The 24,201-nt window shown below is 54.7% G+C and overlaps 10 protein-coding genes across 10 annotated transcripts; 5 read left to right on the top strand and 5 right to left on the bottom strand.

The window, feature by feature from the left end:
- Nucleotides 1–272: 272 nt before the first annotated feature.
- On the top strand, nucleotides 273–1,110 carry N7474_007608 (uncharacterized protein; the record flags this gene model as incomplete). Its single annotated transcript, XM_057199018.1, has 3 exons — nucleotides 273–517; nucleotides 574–844; nucleotides 904–1,110. The coding sequence occupies 3 exons, from the start codon at nucleotides 273–275 to the stop codon at nucleotides 1,108–1,110; spliced, it is 723 nt and encodes a 240-aa protein (XP_057049719.1).
- An 831-nt stretch (nucleotides 1,111–1,941) lies between these two features.
- On the top strand, nucleotides 1,942–3,533 carry N7474_007607 (glycoside hydrolase family 43 protein; the record flags this gene model as incomplete). Its single annotated transcript, XM_057199017.1, has 2 exons — nucleotides 1,942–2,878; nucleotides 2,941–3,533. The coding sequence occupies 2 exons, from the start codon at nucleotides 1,942–1,944 to the stop codon at nucleotides 3,531–3,533; spliced, it is 1,530 nt and encodes a 509-aa protein (XP_057049718.1).
- Nucleotides 3,534–5,311: 1,778 nt separating this feature from the next.
- N7474_007606 (DENN (AEX-3) domain protein) lies at nucleotides 5,312–8,116 on the top strand (the record flags this gene model as incomplete). Its single annotated transcript, XM_057199016.1, has 2 exons — nucleotides 5,312–6,712; nucleotides 6,764–8,116. 2 exons carry the CDS (start codon nucleotides 5,312–5,314, stop codon nucleotides 8,114–8,116), a joined length of 2,754 nt encoding a protein of 917 aa, XP_057049717.1.
- A 692-nt stretch (nucleotides 8,117–8,808) lies between these two features.
- On the bottom strand, nucleotides 8,809–9,922 carry N7474_007605 (SDR family NAD(P)-dependent oxidoreductase; the record flags this gene model as incomplete). The annotated part of the gene is made up of 3 exons (XM_057199015.1): nucleotides 8,809–9,265; nucleotides 9,323–9,739; nucleotides 9,795–9,922. 3 exons carry the CDS (start codon nucleotides 9,920–9,922, stop codon nucleotides 8,809–8,811), a joined length of 1,002 nt encoding a protein of 333 aa, XP_057049716.1.
- Nucleotides 9,923–10,410: 488 nt separating this feature from the next.
- On the top strand, nucleotides 10,411–13,662 carry N7474_007604 (TBC domain-containing protein; the record flags this gene model as incomplete). Its single annotated transcript, XM_057199014.1, has 1 exon — nucleotides 10,411–13,662. The coding sequence occupies one exon, from the start codon at nucleotides 10,411–10,413 to the stop codon at nucleotides 13,660–13,662; it is 3,252 nt and encodes a 1,083-aa protein (XP_057049715.1).
- A 421-nt stretch (nucleotides 13,663–14,083) lies between these two features.
- On the bottom strand, nucleotides 14,084–15,643 carry N7474_007603 (uncharacterized protein; the record flags this gene model as incomplete). Its single annotated transcript, XM_057199013.1, has 1 exon — nucleotides 14,084–15,643. The coding sequence occupies one exon, from the start codon at nucleotides 15,641–15,643 to the stop codon at nucleotides 14,084–14,086; it is 1,560 nt and encodes a 519-aa protein (XP_057049714.1).
- Nucleotides 15,644–16,822: 1,179 nt separating this feature from the next.
- On the bottom strand, nucleotides 16,823–18,520 carry N7474_007602 (Zn(II)2Cys6 transcription factor; the record flags this gene model as incomplete). Its single annotated transcript, XM_057199012.1, has 1 exon — nucleotides 16,823–18,520. The coding sequence occupies one exon, from the start codon at nucleotides 18,518–18,520 to the stop codon at nucleotides 16,823–16,825; it is 1,698 nt and encodes a 565-aa protein (XP_057049713.1).
- A 719-nt stretch (nucleotides 18,521–19,239) lies between these two features.
- N7474_007601 (dolichyl-diphosphooligosaccharide--protein glycosyltransferase subunit 4) lies at nucleotides 19,240–19,449 on the top strand (the record flags this gene model as incomplete). Its single annotated transcript, XM_057199011.1, has 1 exon — nucleotides 19,240–19,449. One exon carries the CDS (start codon nucleotides 19,240–19,242, stop codon nucleotides 19,447–19,449), a length of 210 nt encoding a protein of 69 aa, XP_057049712.1.
- Nucleotides 19,450–19,833: 384 nt separating this feature from the next.
- N7474_007600 (putative C2H2 finger domain protein) lies at nucleotides 19,834–21,960 on the bottom strand (the record flags this gene model as incomplete). The annotated part of the gene is made up of 3 exons (XM_057199010.1): nucleotides 19,834–20,129; nucleotides 20,225–21,893; nucleotides 21,958–21,960. The coding sequence occupies 3 exons, from the start codon at nucleotides 21,958–21,960 to the stop codon at nucleotides 19,834–19,836; spliced, it is 1,968 nt and encodes a 655-aa protein (XP_057049711.1).
- A 1,462-nt stretch (nucleotides 21,961–23,422) lies between these two features.
- Nucleotides 23,423–24,166, bottom strand: N7474_007599 (synaptobrevin family protein; the record flags this gene model as incomplete). Its single annotated transcript, XM_057199009.1, has 1 exon — nucleotides 23,423–24,166. The coding sequence occupies one exon, from the start codon at nucleotides 24,164–24,166 to the stop codon at nucleotides 23,423–23,425; it is 744 nt and encodes a 247-aa protein (XP_057049710.1).
- Nucleotides 24,167–24,201: the final 35 nt, after the last annotated feature.

The following is a 24,201-nucleotide window of genomic DNA, read 5'->3' as shown; positions in this document are numbered from 1 at the left end:
AAGCTTGCTGCGCTGAGCGATCGACACCCTTAGTTATCCAGCCCGAACAGTATTCCAAAATGGGCATGAGGCTTAGTTTTGTAAACAGCCTGGACATATGCATGGGGATTTGAAGATGAGTTGGTATAAATTGTCCTTCCTTTGCAGTTGAAAGAAAGAACTAAGTTCGCGACATCTCGAAAGCGTATTCATTTGTTTTCCAGCTTCAATTACCCAACATCCTCGACAACATTTGAGCGTTTCCTTATACATACATCAGAAGACTCTCCGCGATGAATGGGATTTTCCCCGCCGACCTTGCAGTCTATCTGCTCCTGACTCCAGTCGTCATTTACATCTTCCTCTGTCATCGATGGACCGGGTTCCTGCCTTGGTACTACCTCACCGTTTTCTGCTTTGCCCGAATTATCGGTGGAGGACTAGGTATCCACAATAGCAACGGCCTACCTGCCAACATCATCCAGAGTGTGGGTCTTACCCCATTAATTCTAGCAATCGATGGATTGATCCATGAAGCGTATGTTCTACACTTTCCTCCCTCCGCCGGACTGGCAACTGACCGGATTCTATCAGGCGAACGTATCGGAATCCATCACAGGGCCGTGTCGTTGGATTATGCGTCGTCATTGGTACCACAGGCATCATGGCTGCTGCTCTGGCCCTCACAATAATGGGTTCCTTGGATATCTTTGAGGGCAACCCCAAGCCTGACAGTCTGACGCACTGGAAAGCCGGTGTGGCTTTGATTGTCGCGACCTGGGTTTTCCAGATCTTCTGGGCGCTTTTTTCCCTCCTGCACTTTCAGGGAAAGAAGGATGCTCCTGGATACCGAGGTGGAACTACGGTGAGCATATTTATCTTCCGCTCGATATTCTTGGTGGCTGATGATGCCTCTCCCTATAGCTCCTCCAGGGCGCCCTCATCGCGCTTGCCTTCATCGGAATCCGTGTTATCTACAGCATGATTATGGTCGTTACACAAGACAAGGATCTCAGCCCAATCCACGGAACAATTGCAGTGCGCGTAGTCCTCTTATTTCTCCCGGAGGTGTTGGCAGCCATAACAATGATCTTTGTGGGACTCCGGACAAGGCATATCCGACAGAATTAAATAGGCGAGGGTGTGCATATATTAGAAGTATGGTCGAATTGCCCTATCCAGTTTTTGTTGTTTAATATATATGTTTTTCGGCTCCAACCGTGCAAGCTACGTCTGCTATTCAATGGTGCTCTCAGCAGAAACAAAAATCAGAATTTAGTGTGAAACAGAAGACCTCGGCCCTGTTAGAAACTTAATTTACATGAATCGCAGGTGCGATTGATTGGCTCCCAAGATGCCCTAAGCTTTCCCCAGTTTTCCCCAGGTGAAAATTCTCTCCCTGCGATGAGCCGGAACTTTTAGCCCAACCCGGATCCCGTATACCGTCTACCGGTATTTATCCGACTACTGGATGCTGGCTCTAGCTTCAAAAAATTCCTCTAGTAAAGTCTTTAGCCTGAGTATGAGTGCGGGGAACCAAGCCTCTATTCAGCTTGTCAAAGTTTCGTCGGTTTTGGAATCGCGTGGTTTACAAATTCAGTAAGAGGTGTTATGTTTTTTGCACGAGATGTTTCCGTAGGTAAATCATGGCGCTTTTGACGCAGCTTCGTATCTATTCTAACCTTAGGGACTACAGGGTAGTAGTTAACCAGTTACTTCTCTGAGGGTCTTAGCGCAAGGTGATATTTAGGCTAAAGTATTGAAACCCAGTTACCCTAAACAGAAAGTGTCAACAGCGTCAATAAAGTTGAAGTCTATTATGTAAGATCGTATATAGAAGTGCAATTCCCCAATCGATTGTGCAATTTGCTGCCTGCGAATTCTTCCTTTGCACCCCCACCACACCCCCCACCTCTACAGCCTTTGTCATTTCATATCCCTGCTATTTCAAAATTGTTAGAGATGCGTGGTCTAGAGGCCTTGGTGCCTACCCTGCTAGGCCTTTTTTCTCATGTATCAACGGTCGTCTCTCATGCCGTGCCACCACATTCCAAAGCCTTTACCAACCCGGTGATTTATTCAGACTTTGCCGATAATGATATTTTTCTTGGTCCAGATGGCCAGACTTTCTATTTTATGGCATCAAACATGCAGTATTCGCCTGGAGCACCCATTCTGAAATCGCTAGATCTTGTCAACTGGGAACTCATCGCCCACGCGGTGCCGTTTCTGGAGTTCGGGCCCAAGTACAACATGACCGATGGTCAAACTGCTTACAACGCAGGTACCTGGGCATCATCTATGCGGTATCGCAAGAGCAATGGGTTATGGTATTGGATTGGCTGTATCGACTTCGCCAAGACTTACGTATACACTGCACCAGAAGTTACTGGGCCATGGGAATTATCTGGGACTATCGATGAATGCTACTACGATTGTGGGCTCCTGATTGATACCGACGACACAATGTTCGTGGCCTACGGAAATACTAACGTCAGCATTGCCCAACTCTCAGCGGATGGACTGTCGCAGGTACAAACACATCCGGTTTTCAATGCACCCGCGCCATTCAGTGCTATTGAAGGCAATCGACTGTATAAGAAAGATGGTTTCTACTATGTTCTCGATGATTACCCAAGTGGTGCGACACTAATCTGGAGGTCTGAAGACATCTGGAGCGGCTGGACTTATCGAATCCTGCAGGACGGTTTAACCCCTCCGGTCTCTGGAGGCTCAGTTGATTCTCAAGGAAGTCTTATTGAGACACCTTCTGGGGACTGGTACTTTATGTCTTTCACCTGGGCATATCCTGCAGGGCGTCTGCCTATCCTTGCACCAATCACCTGGACTTCCGATGGCTGGCCAAACCTCACCACGGTGGACGGCGGCTGGGGGAGTCGTATAATTACCCCCTTCCGGAAAGGCCGACCCCATCTTGGTTCGGGACCGACCGTTTTCAAGGCCATGAACTTAGTCCTAATTGGGAGTGGAACCACAATCCCGATCCCACTAAGTATGAGGTGGGAAATGGCTTAAGGCTCTGGACTACGACCGTTACTGACGATCTCTTCACGGCTCGAAACACTCTCACCCACCGGCTATACGGCCCTTTTCCCACTGCAACGATTGAAATTGACTTCCAACATATGGAAGATGGCGATCGCTGTGGGCTGGCTGCATTTCGTGATGAGACCTCCTGGATTGGGATCGTCCGCAATGGCCAGAAATATGATCTGGAAATGGTTTCAGGCATGACTCTTAATGAAACGAACTTTCAACAAACTTCTAGCCTCGGGAATATCACCGACAAAATCGAGATTCGAAGGGGCCAAGTCTGGTTACGGGGCACATTAGATGCAAGGACAGATGGTGACCTCCAAGGGTACTTTTCCTATAGCCAGGATGGCTATCATTTCCACCCGTTTGGAGGAAACTTTTCCATGCGGTCCGAGTGGGAATTTTTCCAGGGTGAACGATGGGGGATCTTCAACTATGCCACAAAACAGCTTGGCGGTTCGATCCATGTCTCTTCATTCACTCAAAGTGAGAGGTGATTCTTTTGCGGTTTTCAACCATGATTTCGCTTTAGGAGGATATAAAGCTACTAACTACTCTCATCGTCTTCAGGTTTATCTAAACTACAAGAGCTAGAACTCCTTCCTCTTAATTATGCGCTTCCTTTTATTCTTTCTCTGCTGGGGCATTATAAACCTAGGTGGTAAACGATATGTCACGATCTAAGAGGACCTGTTCGAGAGCCCGACGATTGAAGCTGAACGACTCAAGCTGTTGTCTATACATGAGATGAAATGGCAAGGACTGGTATATTCACTACGCAGTAAAGATATATATTTCCATCAGCACTGTATGACCAACAAAGGCTGCGACCATCCGCGGCCCCTGCACAATAATATATATCCGATGGATACATACTTCCACTAACTGACCCCTCTCTCCACCCCTTAAGGACACTGAAACCCCTACATTGTAATTACTCGACCTGTCACGAGCCCACTAGTCAACTGTCATGAAACCACCAGCGACACTGAGTTAATTGATGGATGTGTCTCCGACATGACACATCTCGTCCGTGAGGAGTCCAGGGTTGTCCCCAGTACCTGCCTGAAGTACGGGGCCGCCCGCGACCCGTCAGGTACCAGGTACCCCCGACCCACTCCGGTGGGTCTAGACGAAACCGCCGGCGCAGAATCGGGAGCGATCGACTGCCGCTAAGGAAGAATTAGGCCAGGAACTGAATCTGTGCCGTGTGTGACCGTACGGTGACCGGCTGCGCACAGATGCTGATCTCGGGATCGAGCTTACTGAGCTCTTCGCCGTAAGCACTCCCTTTTTGGCTGGTTGAGGGCATTTGTTTTCTGGCCCCATGTAGCTCTTTTCCCGAAGAAGGCTCAGGATTCGGTCCGGAGCGGTTCGAGATCGAGGCTATAAGCGTGCTACTGTGTGGCTATCGGTCATCCTCGATGCTGGCTCGGATTGTGGGAGTGAGTAGAGAGCAACAGGAACAGAGTTGGCAGCCACACCGAATGAAGCAGGAGTCGGAGATTGAACTCTCGCCTTGGTCTGGACCATAAAACATACATACCTAAACTCCTAATGAATGCCGTCGATTCACGAATTATCCACCGCGAATAAGTAATGCTGAGTGCTAGCACCACAAGTTCGCCCGCTCAGGGGGAACAGCAGGATGCGGGTCAGAGCTCCACCCCGGCCTTTTGCCAACCATCGCGATCGATCGGGGCCACAATGGATTGTCTGGCATCCTCTGCGGTGGACTCGACACACGATTCTTCCACCGAAAAGAAAATCCTACCTACCCATCGCATCGGTGGTACCTCCATCTGTTAAGCATCCCCGACCCGTGGATACCAACCAACAAGGTTTGGAACTCCGGGGCCCGTCAATTTCCTGCCCCTGCAAGCGTGTATTTTTCGGTGGAGAGCCCAAGTGGTTCGTTTCGCCTCGAACGAACCCCTTTAGCCTTAGCTTCGCTTCGGCTCCGGGTGGATGGATTATGCTTTTCTCCTATTCACCCTCTCCTCTCCTCTCGTCTCCTCTCTTCTCCTCCCTATTCTTCTATTCTCACCCTTTCCATTCGTTGTCCACCTCATTGTCAAGACCGCGCTGTCCTGTGCGTGTCGGTATCTGCATGGACCGGGAATAGCTTTGCCTCGTCAACTTGGCACGTCCATTCCTGTGTTTCTGATCGAGGGACTTTTCTATCCGACAGTCCACTCCATCCCGGCTCGCGCCCTTGAGTGACCCTCTTGAACCTATACATATATACACATCACCACCACCTCAATTGACCACCATGGGCCCGTCTCTGCGAGACCACGCCTCTTTTGTGCGGCCATCCACCCGTGATCGGCCCACCACCCGCGGCGAGGGAGAAAACTCGCTGGTCGTTCCCAGCCGCACCTCATCTTTGCACTCGCGCATCACCCAGCCCATTGCCTCGAGCCTCAACCTCAAGCCCACCCAGCGAACACCCAAAACCCTCACCCATGCCTACATGGTCTGCGGTGTGGGCCGCGAGCCCTCCCAATGGGTCAAGGCACCAGCTCCGGCTCAGGGCAAGATTGGCCACATGAAGGGCGCCGTCGGCCAATTCTGGCTGCCCGAGATCCTGGGCAGCAGTCCGCGGTTAGAGCAGGATAACGAGATTGCTCGATCCCTGCACTCGGCCATGCGGGCTTGTTTCCCGCACGATGTCGAGATCTGCACCGGCAAGAGCCAGCCGCACTGTGCCCATCACGCCTTTGTGCTGCAGCAGGACTCTTCGCACACTCTGTACGGTATTGCGCTGCGCGTCTGGTCCCGTGCGGATGAGAAGCGTGCGGAGACCATTCGCGAGCTGCGCAAGAAGACCGAGTCCGACTTCTACGACAACCCGGATGAGACTTACTGGATCCCCTACTGCCTCAGCTTCTTGTCCCGCTATCCGCTCTACGACCTGCTGGGCGACTACCTCCGTGGCATGTGGATCCACTGGAACAAGGCCACCAACCTTTTCCATGCCGAAGAGGTATCTCGGATCTTGAGCTTCCCTGCTCCGCGTCTCAACGACCTCGTCCGAATTGATATGAAGGACTATGCCTTGTGTTACCAGTTCCCCTCGTCCCCTACCGGCTTCCAGAACTTTTCCATGTGGCCTCTATTCACCTGCCTGTCCATTCCGAACATTGTCGGTGTGGTCGAGGCCGCTGTCTCACCCACCCGCCGCATAATCTTCGTCAGCCACTACCCAGCGATGCTGACGGCCGCGGCCGAAACCATCCGCTACTGCGTTCGTGTTTACGAGTGGAGCGGCCTGTACGTGCCCGTTGTGCACGCCCGCCACGTCAAGGAGCTCGTGCAAGAGCCCGGCCCGTACATCCTTGGTGTCACTGCCGAGTGCCGGACGCTGTTCAATGCTCCGTCCGATGCTCTCGTGGTTGACCTCGACCGGAACTTCGTTCTGACTTCGAGCCCGCCCAACGTCCTGAACCAGGGCCAGCGCACCAAGTTCATCAACCGGTTGACGCAGTCTCTAAACGGCGACGTTTCGCCCTCCGGTGTGCCGACGCACCTGCGGTCTGCCTACGCCGGTGGCAAGCTGATCCCTGCCGGTCAGATCATCGTGATGCGAGGAGAGGTCGAGAGCGTCCAGGAGCCCGCCTGGTGGAACCAGGATGCCGTGATGGGCGTCATGGACCACGTCTGCGAGAAGCTGGTAGGCGATTCTTTCCAATAGTTCGACATGCAGAAGCTAACACATCTCTAGGGACGCAACACAGGTGTGAAGGCGATCTTTGGCGGCGCCGTCAAGAAGCCGTTGATGACCAAGGTCTCGATGCGCCACCTCAACGAGATCGTGCGCGAGCGGAACCAGTACTCGCGCGATGCCATGGAGGCTTGGCAAGATTTCATCAATCTCAAGGGCCGCATGGACACCGAGCTCAGCAAGGTCACCAAGCGCAACAACTTCCTTGTCGAGGAGCTCGAGACCTGGAAGCAGCAGTTCCTCAAGTTCCAGGCGTTTGCTGAGCAGCTCACCAAAGAGACCTCGGAACTCAAGATCAAGATCGAGAACCACAAGCGCGAGAACCGTCGTCTCACTGGTCTCATCGACCAGCAGAAGGACGACGTGGCTCGGCTTACTCTGCGCCTATCTGGCACGGAGAAGCAGCGCGACGACGCTCTCGAGGCTCTTGTCCTCCAGCAGGAGATTGCCGAGGAGCTGGAGCGCGAGCGCAAGCGCAACCAGAAGGAGATTTCTGCTCTGCAGCACACCAACTCCACCCTCTCCCGCCAGCGCGATGATGCCCAGCGCGTGGTCTTGCACCTGCGTAGCCTCATCAACGGCCAGAACCACCACATGGAGCACATTGTCCGCTCCATTGGTAGTACCTCGACAATTACTGAAATGGTCAAGCAGGGCTACGAGGACGCTCCCGCCGAAACCGAAGAATCAGAGGAGTCGGTTTCGAACGAGACCACAAAGAAGGATGTCAACGGCAAACCCATGGTAAATGATATGAGTCCCGAGCTAGAGCAGCATCTGCTGAACCTCGGCAAGGACAAGAAGAGCCTTGCTCGCCTGAGCATCAACGATGTCGCAGATCTCTACCTGCGCGAGAAGACCGACGCCATTGCGGATATCATCCGTACCATCAGCGACCAGTGCGCCGCCGCCGTCGAGGGCCTGCACCTGGCCCAGGACGCCGAGGACGATGAGGAGTCCGAGGAGTCGGCCAAGGCTCGTCAGGATGGTGACCGCCTGGGCTCCGACTTCGAAGTCCAGGAGGGCCGCTCGACCCGTGCCGCCAGCGAGATGAGCGACAACACCGACACCAACTCGCTGCACCCTGACCGGAATTCCAGCATCCCGCCCACACCGGATCTGGTACACAACCGCTCCAGCACTTCCATGTCCATGGTCAGCAACACGACTTTCCCCGAGCGCTCAAGCCAGCAGTACACCGCCGGCGAGATCCCGACCCGGATCGTCGAGGATGACGATGAGCATGCCCACGAAACTGAGGGCCTGGATGACCAGCAGACCGAGACGGGCACACTGTCCAAGCAGGCCAGCGAGGATCTCATGCGGGGCAACACTGCACGAGTGATCTCGTAATTCAGTCAGCTTGGATGATGCAACGCTTGATCTGAGGCCATGTTGTTTGTTCCCGGTTTTCCTTGCAGTCTCATTCTTCTTCCCTATTTTTCTTGTTCTCTGGCGTGGGTTATTTTCTCTTTCGCTTCGTCGTGTCGACTACTACTTGATACTCCCTTATATCCATCCGACCATTTATCTGTTTCCTTGTCCATCTTTGTTGATTGATTGGTCTACCTGTGCTTTTCCACTCTTGCGGGATCTTGTCTCATACATTTGCTGTTATTGTCTATTGGTCGTCGCCCTTCTGGAATGGGTCGTCGGCATGCTTGTGTATTTACCTACCCGTTCATGTCTCACGTCTTCGGCCTGGCTTCCTGCTGCAAGACTGAGAGAGCGATCCACTTTGCACCCACTCTCCTGCCTGCGGGCGAGATTTCCTTGTTGTCTCTGTCGTGTGCTCCTGCACATTTCCCCTTTCGTCTGCCGTCTCTTGGTGGACGGGAATTGATTCGATGGCTCTATTGCAAAGCTGTCTCTGGAATCGTTGTACTTCAAAAAATGAATTCTGTGCACATCTCCCCCTCGGGCTATTTCAACCAGTAGTTTCAAGCTTAAAATACCCTGGACCAGTAGATTTGAGTATGCTATTTCGGTCACGGACTGTACAAATAGCCCACCAACGCACTTCTTATATACAGCTTGCTAGATGCTCATGCCAGTTTACCCGGCACAACGGGGTGTCCAGCACTCAAGCCGCCACAGACAGCCCAGGCTTGGCCATTGACGTAGCTGCTCTCATCACTACCCAAAAACAAAGCCACGCGAGCCACCTCGTCCGCAACAGCGGCCCGCTGTAGCGGGTTCAACTGCCCGATCTTGCGCTGCGTGCCGCGTGCCCGCGCCTGGTCGAACACCGCCTGCGTCATCCCTGTCTCGATCAATCCCGGGCAGATGGCATTGACGCGGATGCCGGTGCCGGCCAGCTGGTATGCCACCGTCTGTGCGAGTGACACCACCGCTGCCTTGGACGCGGAGTAGTCGGTCGACCCGGCGTTGGACCGCAAGCCTGCTACCGAGGCGGTGCAGATGATTGATCCACTGGGGTAGGGCTTTGCAGCCGAGGTGACTTTCATAGCCGGTGCCGCATGTTTCGCAGCCAGAAAGGGCCTGCATTGGGATGTTAGACCGTTGATTCCGCCTGTTTTTGGACAACCGCCGACTTACCCCAGAGTATTAGTCCGCAGCGTCTTCATGAACCCCTCGCCGTCAATCTCCGTAAACAGCTTCGGTTGGCCCGAGATACCTGCATTGGCGAAGAAGACGTCCAGACGCCCGTACTTGGCCACCGCGTCGTCAATCACGGCTGCCACGGCCTTCTCATCGGCTGCGTCGAACTGCCGCGTATGTACGTCTACGCCGGGGTACAGCGACTCCATCTCCCGCTTGTGCGTGGCAAGATGTGAGTCGGCATAGTCGCAGATGTACACTGCCTTGGCGCCGTTGTTGGCGAACTGGTGTGCACTAGCACGCCCGAGGCCATTTGGCGAGTTTGCGCCTGGTTGCTGGTTAGCAACGAAACGGCACGGAATTGAAGGTGCTGCAGACTCACCCGTGATAATCACCACCTTGTCCTTCGCTCGGCTGTGGGATACATGTTATTTATGAGTGGACCCTCGACACATTGGGGATTGCCTACGGTCCAGCCGAGTCTCCGGCTACATGGCGGATCTTGGGAATGCCCTCGAAGGTGCCCTCGTCGGGGATACCTTCAGTTAGTTGTTTGCTGAGGGCCTGGAGGCGCTGTTTGGCGACTGCGGAGGACATTGTGTATGTATACAGCAGAACCAAGCAAGAGAGATGCTTGTTCCTTATGTATGAGTTCAGCTTTGCCCCGGTTATCAATTAATGCGGAGAGCCGAGGCTGAGGGTCACCTGATATCAAACGATTATATCAGCAAATACGTCACGTGCTCACACACGTCATGTGTTCACTGGGCATCAACAAAGTTGTTGGCAGGATGAGAAAATTTTCAGCTCATTCAGGCAGTCAGCGAGCGACGACAACCTCTCAGATTGTGTGTTGGTCGGCGAGGGAGCTCTTGAATGTCTGCCGTAGACCGCCCCTGCATTCTTGAGATCCGCGCCATCGCCTACGATCGCCAAGGACGCGCGACAACGACAGCAGGGGAGCGCATCGCGAGACACCGATCAAGCCAGCTGGCGGCTGCTCCTTCATTTGCAAGCATTCATGAAGTCCCCAACCAACCATCCCGCCCCCCACGCCATCCACGCCATCCACCAATCGTTGAGTCATGGCTGAGCCTGATACGCACTCTCAGCGACGGTCCTCGTCCCAGGCCTCATCTGTGTCGAGCAGGAGCCAAAAGGCTAAGACACTTCGTGCTAAAGCCCCAAAACGGCATTCGGCCTCCAACACCCCGAACACGCCCAAAACACCGACAGACCTGACCTCGTTTCCTTCGCTTTCGCCGCCCAATGATACTTCTACCCTCACCCGAGGTTTGTCAAATGCGCTCTTGACCGACTTTGATGAAGATGGTGCTGGCGAAACGAATCGCGGCCGTAAGGCCACATTGGCACGGCTTACAAGTGGCTTGTCCAATACCTCCGACCGGGCAGCGCTCTTTGAAGACTCCGTTCCAACGCGCGATATCCCCGGCGCTTTGCACCTAGCCGATGACGCGCATATCGAACGACTGATCGCGAATACAGGCGCCACGAAGATCGTGAGGCAATTCGCGCGCGATCTAGCCCAACGAGATGCGGAAATCTCGGCGCTCCGACAACGTGCCGATGCGAGGGAGCGGGAGTTGAAGAGAATGCTTCGGGAGGTGTCTGTCTCCAGTCAAGATATCGAGCGTCGACTGTATCAGCTGGAAAATTCGCCACGAGATGATCACAGATCGGACGGTGAAAGCAGCAATGACCAGACGGGCCAATCCTCGGGCCTCAATGGACTCATGTCCCAGGCGATGACCGATGCCGTTGGCTCTCGGCTCTACGTGGAGCCACTGAATGACTCTGGAGATCTCCAGGCTACAATACGCGCTCAAAGATCAGAGAATGATACCCGCATGGGCGGCTCCAGCACGGATTCAAGCAATACGCGAAAACGACAGAGCTCCGGCCGCGGCTGGCAAGAGTATATTTTCGGCTCGACCTCGGCCAGTCGGAAGACGAGCCGTGCAAGCAGCGTCAAAAGCGACATGGGAGAGATTGAAGAAGAAAACACTGAACACCTCCGAGTGCCGAGCAATCCTTCACGACGCAAAGCTCTCGATGAGCAGCTGTTTCAACCGCCAGGCGCCCAGCCTAGTGATGGATCAGGACGTCGGCTTGCTAGCGCTTCTACCAACGGCGACGATGCTAGCATCCACTCTCGCAAATCCTCTCGCTCTATGGGTTCGTGGACAGTCAAGTTGTTTGCAGGACAGTCTACAAAAGACTCGAGTGATTCCGAAACCGGCCGCAATCAGACATCTGGAAACCAGGTTAAAGACAAAGCCACCCCATCTACATTTGCGGCTTCTTCCAAAGGTGGTTTGTCTGCGGTGGCTGCATTGAAGCGAATCAACAGTAATGCCAGTCTGCCTCCACCTGGCCGCTCTACCAGTGGCTCTATCAGTACACCCAAGATGAACCCGTCGACTGGGCGCAGAAGTGCAGCCGGTAGTGTCTCTCAAGGAGGCCCACCCGAGGTCGCAGACCGCAGCTCGACCAACCTCGGCCCTGTTGAGATGGACGCTATTCTCCCCCTCGAGTCCCGACCCCCAACTCTCACGCAAACCTACAACGACTCTCAGTCGGGCGAATTCCTGACGGACCGATTCGGGTTTATTTATGATCAGCGGCGAAAGAAGCGCCAGCGGGAAGCCAATGCTCTCAAAAGCAGCAGTCGCCCTCTGAGCATAACCGAGACACTGGGTAGTCGGCGCAGCGACGCGTCTGATCCTGAAGATGATAGTGAAATCACCCAGACTTTGCAAACAGCCACTGCAACACCAAGTTCGCCGCCAGTTTCACCTGAAGACCCTGACAGTGGGTCTGTTGGACTACGTCGTTGGCAGGACTATTTGAAAATGCCGTCTCGGCCAACTGAGCTGTTGTCTCATACGCCATCTGCTGCTCCGATCATCTCTTTGACGACTGCGGGAGACAGTCGTCCTCATAGCTCATCCGGAGCAATCGACAAAAATGTACCGTTGTCTGTCAACTCCAGCGCGCAGCCATCGGTGTCCACATCAGCAGTCACCGCTGGCCGTCCCGAGCTTGCGGGTGTATCATTCGATGAAGCCGCCACCGCGCACACATCAGCTCGCGCTACTCCCACTGATACCGAGCCGGTGAAGTTGCTTTTGGAGCAATTGACGGATCTGCACGATACACTGCAGCGTGACCGCACGGTGAGGTGGAATGAGTTTCTGCGCAAAGTGCGTGCTGAGCGTAGGAAAGAAGGCGAAGCAGCAGCGGCCGCGGCGGCTTCTGATCGGACCGTGACGGCGGTTGACACGCCAGAAGCCAGCCTCGCGGACGGTGAGGTCGTTGGTATTGCTGGTCTGGGCAACAAAGGCAAGGTTGGCCGTGCCAAGTGGCGTGAATTCCGGTCACTTGTCCTCGGTGGTATCCCCGTTGCTCTCCGGGCCAAGGTCTGGTCGGAATGCAGCGGCGCATCTGCGATGCGAATCCCCGGTTACTACGATGATTTGGTGCGAGGAGTCGGCGGATCGGAACCGGATTCGTCAGTGGTAGCACAGATCGACATGGACATTCGCCGTACGCTCACCGACAACGTCTTCTTCCGCAAGGGACCCGGCGTTCTAAAGCTCAAAGAAGTGCTTCTCGCTTACTCACGCCGCAACCCGGAGGTGGGCTACTGCCAGGGCATGAATCTCATTGCGGCGTCTCTGCTGCTTATTATGCCTACAGCTGAGGATGCTTTTTGGATCCTGACGTCGATGATTGAAGTCATCCTGCCACAACACTATTATGATCACGGTCTTTTGGCGTCTCGTGCTGACCAGATGATCCTCCGGCAGTACATCTCTGAGCTGCTGCCCAGACTGTCGGCCCATCTGGAAGACTTGGGAATTGAACTGGAAGCATTGACGTTCCAGTGGTTTCTTTCTCTGTTTACCGATTGTCTCTCGGCTGAGGCACTGTACCGTGTGTGGGACGTGGTCTTGTGCCTTAATGTGTCCAGTGCTGTGGCCAATGGTCCCGCCACGGCTGCATCAAATACAAAAGAAGGCGGCGACAAGACATCCCAAACAGCAGAAGACCAGTTATCTGGCAGCGGAGGGGGAAGCACATTCCTCTTTCAAGTTGCGTTGGCGCTGCTGAAGCTTAACGAGCAGCAGTTGCTCACGACCTGCTCGACACCCGCTGCCCTCTACACCTACATCAACCACCAGATGACCAACCACGCTATCAGCATTGACGGACTAATCCAGGCCAGCGAGGCCCTTCGAAATGTCGTTCGCCGGGAGGACGTGGTCTCGCGCCGAGCCACTACACTGCAGGAAATGCGTGGCGGCAGGATTTAACCCTTCCGAAGCTTTTCTTCATTCCTTGTTTCTTCACCACGAACAGGGCTTATTGCCAAACGATACTTTCCTTTCTTTTCGCTTAGATCTTGACACGATGCTGAAAATGACAAGAGCATTGGACAGGGAGTTATGGGCTATGTCTTTTTTCCCGTTTACTTTCTGGTGATATCCTACTGGTTTCATTCTCTGGCGCTGTTTGTTATCATATCTGCGCAAGCAAGCAATCGCCCTGTTCTTATCTTCTGGCTCAACCTATGCCTTGTTTTTGCATCTTTTACGCATCCAACAGCCACACACACAATGCGAGATACCCGTTGACATTTCTTTCCCTTGGGCGGCAGCATTAGAACCAAAAAATGGAAAATCTGTTCCTTTGAATTTCGAGTTATGCATATTTACGTTTCCGCACTGCATGGTTTCATATTCCACTGACCGAAAACCGACTCCAGTTCCGGATGCGCGCGCCATATATCCTCAATAATATGGGTGATACCATGATCAGGGCTGACAACCCTGCCAGCAATGTCGCAGACCAGTTTATATGCAACCTCTTGTACATGGGACCCTCAAAGAGTGGGAAGGTGGCGGCGACGACACTCCGGACCATGACGTGAATGGAAATGGCAGACACCGTGTCCAGGGGGTACACGTCAACGATGTACACCACTCCACTGATGAAGATGATTTGCAGCGCGAACCCAATCACGAAGCACGCGATTACCTGCGCCGCCCAGTGCACTTCGCCTGACCAGCCAAACCACATCAGTGCCGGAGGAAGTAGCACCGCACCCAGGATCATTGGCGGGAGCCGGTCTTCCGGGGCGATGCGAACTGGCGTTGTGCTACTAGTCTGTGCTGCTTCAGAGGACTCCTCGGTTGCCTTCTGCGCTGCAATCCATCGCGGCTTGTACCAGGTCAACGTGAAAATACAGAAGACGCCCAGAGCGGTCAGGACACCCAGTCCGACGCTGATGAAGGGCAGTGTGGCGGTAGGTTTGCTCCAGCCGCGGTTCTCGAACGCACGCGGGAACATCTGGTACGAGAGATACAGCGAGCCGTAGACGAGGGTCAGGTAGACGGTCAGGACGACGAGGATGGGTTCCTGAGAGAACATGCGCACGGGCTTGATGCAGTACTTGCGCAGCAGCACGCGTGGGTCCAGCGAGACCATCTCCGCGCGGGCTCGCAGGGACTGATTCCCCGTCTCGCGGCGCAGACGCGCAGCCCGGGATCTGAGGATGCGGCTGTGCGATGATTCGCGCAGGAACGCGATGCAGGCCACTCCGGCAACGCCGCAGAGGATCAGGGACAGCCACGCCGTCCAGCGCCAGCCGTGCCGCTGCACAACGTACGCGCCCACGATTGGGCCGATGATTGACCCAAGATTCAAGATCGTTGCCGACGTCCCAACCGCCACTCCACGAGTGACCGGCCCGAAGATATCGGCCAGCACCCCAGACCCGACAGCCAGTCCGCCGCTGCCGGACATGCCAGCCAGGAACCGACACACCAGGATTGTGGCGACGTCGCGCGCCAGCGCCAGCGGGACCTGGAAGATCGCGCAGCCCGTCAGCGCGATGGCCATCGGGGGCGCATTGCCGACCACTTCGGCCATGGGCGCAAACACCAACGGACCGACGGCGAAGCCGGCCACAAAGAGTGCAACGCCCAGACTCATTAGTTCGGGTGAGACGTTGTACTCGCGTGCAGTGACCTCCGCCGAGGCGGCGAAGATGCTCGATGCGAATGAGATGGAGAAGATCACTGCCAGCGGTGCTGATGACCGGATTATCTTCGTGCGCAATGGCCAGTTTTGCGGGTTTTCTGGATCATCGTTCCCAATCCAGGTGACCAGACATAGATCCGTTGAATGCAACGGGGTACTGGTTCCGCTCGGCATCGAGCTGTTGGCGATGGGTATGAGTTTGACGGTTGCCCTTTCGGTCCTGGACTGTTGTTTCTCGATCGGCAAATCCATGGCTCGTTATCGTGGGTAGCTCTAGGAAGCTCATTAAATGGGCATACCGGTACGGGTGGGACAGCCCTTCAAAGTCGTGTATTGCAAATGCTAGGATTAGTTCTTGTCCATCGGCAGTCATGTATAAGTATAACCCGGAGTAGTCGCCGAAGAGCTGAACGACAAGACAGCAAAGGTATGCGGGTACGTGGCACCGTTCCTGCATCTAGAATATGGTATGCTGGGATTTGGAGCGAAGCCAGCCCTGGTCAATTCAAGAGGATAGGCGTTGGGCATAAGGGTTCGGCAACAACTCCGAGATGGCCGGCTAGTTTGCAGCAGAACGCACATCCACTTGAACTAGTTTTTGTTAGGCCATTATTGTCACACACCCCTTTCAGTGCTTTCCATTGGGACCTGTCCAACTGGTGTTTCCCTTTCTCATATCTTCTTACTGAGCTCGCATTGTCTTCCAGTGTGGTAGTAGAATAATTTAAACAATCAAGAGGCTGGCTCATCAGGCGATCTCTGTCCATTCAGCTTTCAACTATGATCTTGATTTTAGAAGCCATCCAACTGCCAGACAATAATATTAAGCTAGCTGGACTATATAAACTCCATGGTTTTGGTAAATACAATGGGAAAATACATCTTTTCAAAGAGGCCATTCTTAGGTCATGAACCTCCGCATCCACGCTTTTCCACCAACATCCGTCCTATACATGAACCTCCGCCTCGCTCACTTGGCTAATGTAGGTAGCGTTGAGCCGTCTCTGAGCAGATACTGCTTTGGTACCATGGCGTAGGTGCCGGAAGGCGTGCGAGCTGCATCAACTGCCATAACGGTGCGCTGCCCATCTGGTCGATCCGTTCTGCCCGCGCTGAAACATCGAATTGAGACACTGGGTCAGGGATGTAGTATTCTCGATATTCCCACTTCATCCTACGAAGTATAGCACGACAGGGGTATGTATGGCACCGTAGACGTACCGCCGTGCTATGGAAGGGTGAACCGTGTTCAGGTCTAGCATAGGGGAATATCCGTGTGGGGAGAAGCAATCACTGATCCTTCGACACGTGGAAGTCAAGACCCCGCGCACGGTCTCGGTCTAGTAGCACCCGAGGCGCGATCGGTTTGAAACAAGCCAGTAAACCACAAGTGATAACTAGTCAAAATCATTCTCTCGCTACGCCAAATCCTCAATTGGGGGGATCTTGCACCCAGAAGCGGTTGGTATCAAGCATGGAAGACAGATCAAACGAGTCCATGGTCGGACGGAGCCCCATGTCCATGACATCCCGCGCAACGGCTTTGATCTGCCGCATGATCGACTGAGAAATCGCCCAAGTACGGGCCAGGGATTTGAAAACACCAATGGTCAGCGTGAGACGGTCGCGACTAGGATCGGGCATCTGTCCGGCCTTGACTGAGCAGGCGGCCAGCTGGACAATCGAGCTGAGCGTGAGCGCACAGATGAAAAACGGGGTGTGCTTCACCACTGGTAGGCGGATGGCGGCGAGAGAAGACAGCTCGCTAGCCGCCTTGACTGCTTTCATGGCATGGGAGTGGTGGGAGAAAGCAGGTATGCTGATAGGGCCGTGGTGGCCACAGATCACCTCTGCGGCAACCGCGGGAGAGGAAAGAAGGTCGGATCGTGGGAAATTGAGATAGATGGCGGCGCCGTTGATCATCATACACGCCTGGAACATGACCTCATCCACGGTCCCGTCTGGCCGGACAAGCTCCTCCTTTGACTCGGGGAGGTGATGAAACCAACTGGCAATGCGCGCATCAATAGCCTCGACGTGATCCTGCTGACCCTCTGTCATATCCTGGAGAGCCACCACACGACCAAGAATCCGCACCGCTTCAATGCGATAGCAGTATGAAGAGAAATCACGATCATCATCGGCGAAAACACGCTCATCAAATTGAGCAATGGTCGGAGGTGGGGGAGGAGTGAGGCAGTCCTGGTAGATACGCTCTTCGCACGGCAGGGGCACCTCGAGCGGCACCAAGCTCGTGCGGTATACCCGCTGCAATCCAAGCGCAGTCAGCATTCCCTCAATGATGAACAATTCCCACCAAGTACGTCGAAGGCACTCTGCGCGGATCGGATCGCCACCGCTGGCCGTCACAGCGTAGTGGGCCTCGTGCAGGCCGAGCTCAAAAGCCAGATCCACTGCGGCGGACAGGCACTCACCGGCCTCGGCGCGCTCATTGCGCGAGTGCAGCACAATTGCGAGCAACAGCAGCGCCTGAACCTTCTCCACCGTCGTCGGTTGTTCCTGGACGGCCACGACAACCGTAGGGCGGTAGGTATCACTGTTGGCGGCCGGAGTGAAATGGGCCCCGATGAATTTCATGACCTGCTCAAGGAATGGCGGGAAATAAGAGCGATACAGGTGCCGGAGTGGCGGTAGGATCGGATGTGCCGCATGGAAGTAGGTGTAGTAGATATCAAGCAAGTAGCCATCGCCGCCAAGAAATGAAGAAGAGTCCGGGGTCAACGGCGCATTCGATCGAACCGAGGGCGGAACCTGCGTGGAAAAATCGTTCATGCCCGGACTGTTCGAACCGGAAGACGGCAGTGGGATGGCCGTCGCATAGGTCAAGTCGTTTTGGGGGTTCCAAATATCAACGAAGTCAGTTGCCGTTGGGTCGAGGGGCGTCTGGACTGGCGAGTCCGGATCGGCGCGGCGCTTCTTCGACGGGCCCTTGTAGCCTCGACGCGACTTGGTATACTGACAGTCGGAGCCGCTGAGGACACAGCGCCCGCAGATGGGGGTTTGGCCGTCGCATTTGAGGTGCTTGTGGCGGCACATGAGGCAGGCCAGAGGCGACGGACTGGGTTTTGCGGGGCCCGGAAGGGCGATGGGGACCTGTGGATCGGTCATGGCGAGCAGGAAGGCAGGCGCATGGATAATTAGGAGCGGGAGAGGGTGTGTAGTTGTTCCCGAGAAAATGAGGGAGGCCGGCGAGGGAGTGGGAATGGGAGAGAGAGAGGGAGAGGAGTAGAAGTTGCAGAAAGAGGGAGAGACCGTTGGTATTACGCTGACTGAGGGGCGGGTGACCCGGCGATACAGGCGGCACTGGGAGAGGTGAAGTGGTTGGTCAGGTACTCGCTAGTTCCCTCGTTGCACCACCGGCAAGTGGTGGCACCAAGTGACTGATCCGATCGAGAACAAAAGTACAAGTCGTAGTTTAGTGAGCGTTAGTGCTCTCGCAGTTGACCTCCCAGTTACCGTTACGGTAAGGTGCTGCGGCCGAGAGCTTCCACGCGGGCTTATCGCTCCATCCATCCACCACCTTCCCCTTCCCTCCGACATCTACCTGCCACATTGTCGTCCAATGCAGTGACACTGCATACCGTTAGTCGGAACGGATTCCAATCTTTCTTATCATCTCTCTCCCTCTCCGCCCAGGGTCGTACTATCCGGTGTAGCATCACTCGGAACAATCGTGCCGACGTGTCTTCTCCGCCGATTGCATCGCGAATTCCTCCCACCTCTTCTACCAGCTCTCTCCGTTTCCTGCTGGGCCGATCAATCGCCTCATTTCGAATTAGTCCTCCACTCGCCTTCCCATCACTTGCACGCGCTGCGCAATCGCCATTATGATCTCCGACGACGATCTCTACCGCCTCGCCATCTTCCTGGGCTCCTGCGCCATGATGATGATTGTTCTTTATCACTTCCTCGACGTCAATGCCTCGGATGAAGAGGTGGACTCGGCAAAGACGGGCGAGCCGGCCAAGGTGGCTGGCTCTGCGGCATCGCTATCGGCTGAGAGCGCAGGCGCGTCAGCAGCTGCGCAAGGGAGCTAGATCTTGGGGGGGTCTTTTTTTGTTTACTAGGGAACAATACAATGGAGGATGTCTCTGGGGTCAGAATTGCTGTCAGCTTGAGCGAACACGGAATGTAACGATAATATATCCCATCCTCCATCAATTACAATTTACAAGTACGATAGCACTGTCTGGTTTGATCTGAACTTGATAATCATCCGCCGTAAGGGCGGGCATCTGCTCAATGACAGGGACCCCCTGCAGAAACCTGCACGGTTCGGTGACATGGTCCATTGGCCAGGAAAAGACCTGGTCGCCAGCCCCGATACAAAAACGCCGGGAAGCATTCGCTTCGTGATGCACTCAAACAGAAATAGAAACGCCATGCTGGTAAACCTCCGGGTATCTCAAATCAAAGCATGCTTATTCGTCGTCGTTGACCAGTTCCATGATGCCCTCGTTAGGATCAGTCTTCCACTGGCGAGCCGGGGTAGACAGGGTGTAGCCACTCTTGTCAATGGTCGGTCCGACCTGGTCCTTCCAGTGAATCCCTCCACGCAAAAGCGCCTCCGCGCGTCCATACGAATCGTTGATGTTATGGATCTTGAGGTATGCATTGACCGCATTCTTGTGAGCAGGCAAAATGATGGGATCCATGCCCCCAGTCTTGGTGCTCAGCGTGGTCTCGATGTCCGGCGCCCGGTGCTTGTCCTGTTCCTCTATATGACCATCCGAGTTAGACTCTTGAAATCAAACAAACTCGATCATCCCTGGAATGAATTTCCTCGTGTGCAAGTCCTTCAAGCTGTCTTACCAGGAGAATGAATTCTAGGTCCATCCCCAAGCTTCCACGCCACCGCGCTGACGTGGCTCTCCTGAACGTGTTTCCACAGCTCATTAGCAGGCAGTCCGTCCTGTCTCTTGCAACCCTCCCAGCCACATTTGATGTTGTTCGGGATATGGAGTTTCACAATGTGTCTGTTCAGGGTCTCCAGGTTGTGTAGTTCCGCGGGGCATTTAGTCCATTTGCACGCAAAGACCGGCCAATTGATCGGCGGCGCCTGGTCAACTTGGGCCTTGTCATCCGTGGCATTGTCCTCAGTCTGCTTCTTGGGCGGCGCGCGACCGACCTTCTCCTTGGAAGGCATGCTGGGTCCGGACGATAGAAGCACAGGCTCTAGCGGCGAAGTATCCTTGGATTGTGGGGGATGGTGTGCCTTTGCTGGACTGGGCTGCGCGGGACTGGGCTTCGGGGCAGGATTCGCCTGCTGGCTCGGGATCGAAGCTGGCAGCGGAGGTTGAGTCGAATGCGTAGGCAGGAATTGGGGAGGGTGCGCGTGGCAATGCGACAAAGGAGGATTGACAGGGGACACAAGAGAAGGTGTTTCCTTTGACTGGGGACGCGTTGCAGAGGCACGCGTGGGAGACAGTGAGCGGTCACGTGAATCCAACACGTGACTCTCTGTGTCCTTGGCGGCAGGGACGGCGGGTGGGAGAACCGGCTCGACAATGTCCCAGCGGAAGGTAGACAGGTCGGAGTGGTAGTCGACGGAGTCGAAGTTCTTGCGCAAGGGCTCCAGGTGCTCATTCAAAAACTTCTCCGTCGGGTGTTTCCCGGAATTGATGAGCACGTCGCGGGCAATCGTCGCAGGATCGTACTCGGTCTTGACGAGAGCATCCTCGGGCTTGATTTTCTGGATTACATCGGACCGTATGCGCAAATTGTTGCTTGACTGGCGGCGTGCGTGCTTGTCCTGCAACCGGCGCTTATTGACACGGGTCTGTCCAACTGGGGGCCCCCGTGGTGGACCTGGAGTCGGCGTAGGATGTCCAGGAGTAGTAGTCGGGAGAATTGGGCGAGGAGCAGATGTATTGGAAGACACTGGGAGACCACTTCGCTGCGAAGATTGTTGGGACCTAGCGTGTAATTGTGCAGGCTGTTGCTGCTGCGTTGCTCCTGGCCAAGTGTAGCTGGGAGATGCTGAATGGGCAGTCTGTGCCGCTAGATTGAGGGCCGCCTGATCGGCAGCCAACGCAGTGGCCGTGGAGCTTCCATAAGCATTGTGATGAGCAGCGTGGTGAGCAGCCAATTGATGAGGTGACTGTGTCTGTCGGACCGGGGGCGTCTGCGTCTGTCTGACCGGAGCCGCTTGGGCATGCCTCTTTTGAGAAACAGGCCAAGCAGGGTATGCGGCATGTGTAGTTGGCAATGGCTCTTCTTGGCGATATTGTGGTGGAAACAGAGACGGAGTGAGGCTGACATCTCCAGACATGACATGTCGTTGATCTTGGTCGCCTCCATACAAGTATCCGTGTTGCTGGTAGGCATTGCTCATCTGCGACTGCTGTGACAGCAACCCTTGGTGGGCTAGCAATGCAGCCTGCTCAGCATCATCAAACCCCTGCGCCGATAGAGAGCTACGACCATGGCTGGAGGGATCAGCACCGTGCTGCGAGACCTCTGGGGTGGCGATTGTCATCTCCTCCGACAGTACCTCCGGCCTCCAGTCTGGTGTCAAGTCCCTTTGGTGGACCATGGTGCTTTACCATGTTGGGCCAAGATTAGTGAATCATGGCATGGCTAGCGGTCGGCGCGTGGGTTGCGGTTGCGGTTGCGGTTGCGGGAGGTAGTCGCGACAAGACGTCCACGGTCGAGACAGCAGGCTGGGGCTTTTCACAGTCAGGTAAACGAAGCTCAAAAAGAAAGAAAAGAAAGCAAGGGGCAGTGCTTCGGGCACCGAGCAGCGCGTGCACAAGACTGCTTGCTGTGTTCTGAGCAGAAAAAGGCGACGGCAGAAGCGCGATCGGCCAGGAAAGACCGCGTCAAAGGCATCAAGGCACCAAGGCGGTAAGTCTAGCAGATGCACACGTGACTGGGAAACCCACATTGACTTGAAAAAGACCTGGAACTTTTCTCATCTCCCCTTCACCTCATTCAATTCTCGATTCCCCCAGCGGGTTGGTCAAGATGCTGGCATGAACCCCAGTGTGCGGATCGGCAATTGCTTTCCTGAATATCAAGCTCAAGGTCAATAGACTTGGGGCCACCGAAATTTCAATCATCTATGATTCTGAAGATAAACAGCTGCCTTGCGATGAATGGAACATCATCCAACTTTTTTCTGCTGCTCCATTGGCACGGCGTCAATGGTGCTGTCGGCGTTCCTTCCCTTCTCTTACCACTGCCCATATAGGAATACCCTTTCAAACAAAGGCCCAACCACTCAATCTCCATCGTAGTGAGATCCCTTGCCCGAAATCATATTCGCCAGATTATCATCTCATCAATCCCGCTCTTTCCAAGACGGACCATATGGTTGATAGAGCTAAACAACTGGCGTAGAACAACCTACAGACCTCCACCCGGTCTACGGACCCGCGGCGGATCTGGCTCACTTGCAGACTCACCCTGAGGCATCGATGAAGTCGTGGGTTTGATAGTGAGAGACATGCCTATTTGACGTAGAATGTACTAGATGTGGTTGGGGTATTCTAGTCGCTTATTGTGTCTAGCTCTTTGCTTCCGGCGAATCTGCGAAGAGCTGTGGTGCCCGGCCATGGAGCGGATGTGCCAGGGCGAGTCTGGAAACTGATATTTAGCTGCAGATCAAGCGCTTTCTTCCTGGAGTACTATGCTCGTGGGTTCTCTAGAGCGTGTCCGGCCCAAGGAGAGATATCGGCGGGCCGTGGATGACCTACCAACCATAACAACGCCATTCCTGGCCGGGGATACGGTAAGACTCCACGATGATATTTGAGAGGATTTGGAAATATCAACCAAGTGCTTGTCAATCCTAATGTACAGCCCAATGGGGGCTAGCAGTGCCATGGCGGCGATGAAACAAAACAGCCATAAGGAACAAAAGAGGAAGAGGACAATCGTATCGTATCTCGTCGATGAGCCCGGGAATCAAAATCCGAAGAAGCAGAAGAAGAAAATGGAACAAAATAGCCAAGTAAAGTCACGCTCGCTGAAGATAATAGTGATATCACCGGTGGAGTCGCCGTCAACTCAGTCCTCTTTCTTATGCCCCACGCACTTGGCCCACGCAGGCAGACCACAGCCCGCCCCGATAAACAGATACAGCAAGAACACAACCACAATCCCCAGCAGCACCATCAGCTTGATATTCTTCCACCACATTCGCCGTCGCAGACCACGGCTGCGGATCCGGAAATCATGCGCACTCCCGCCCAGCCGATCGGTCTTATCAACCAGCAGATCAATCCGCTCGCCGCGCTCGAGTACGCGCTCAATATTCTCCGTCATGATATCGCGCACGCTATCAATCTCGCGCCGCGCAGAGGCGAGCGAGTCAGCCGGCGGGGCGGTGTTGTACGTTTGTAGGAGGGTGCGCAGCTCGGCATTGAAGGCGGCGCAGCCGTAGGCCGGGAGAGCAGAATAGTCCGTGCTGGAGGGTGCGTATGTGGACAAAAACTTGCGTTTCATTTCGAGGAGGTAGGCGAAGGGGATGCGGCGGCCTTGCTCGGCTGTTGCGACCACTACGAAGCTCAGGGGTGCGAAGGAGCTGGGCTCGCTGCGGCCGCCATGCTCGTCGGCGGACGCGCCTGTTGGCGAGTCGGCAATGTAGTGTACGAACAGGCGTTCATGGGTGTAAGTGAGCTTTTGGGACTTGTCGTGGGAAATCTTGGGGAGGATGATGGATGCTAGGGACGAGGCTGCGGTGGATGAGGTGCCCGGGGAGGAGTGTTCGGCGAGGATGGTGGTTCGATGGGCCACGCAGGAGCTGGACATGACATAGTTAGTCTGTGGATCGTTTAGTTTCCGCC

The sequence above is a fragment of the Penicillium riverlandense genome, assembly GCF_028828495.1.
Source record: "Penicillium riverlandense strain IBT 135883 chromosome Unknown utg000007l_segment0_segment0, whole genome shotgun sequence".
NCBI classification, from domain to species: Eukaryota; Fungi; Ascomycota; class Eurotiomycetes; order Eurotiales; family Aspergillaceae; genus Penicillium; species Penicillium riverlandense.
Note: the sequence above shows the minus strand (reverse complement) of the source record. Positions and strands in the feature narration are given on the sequence as shown.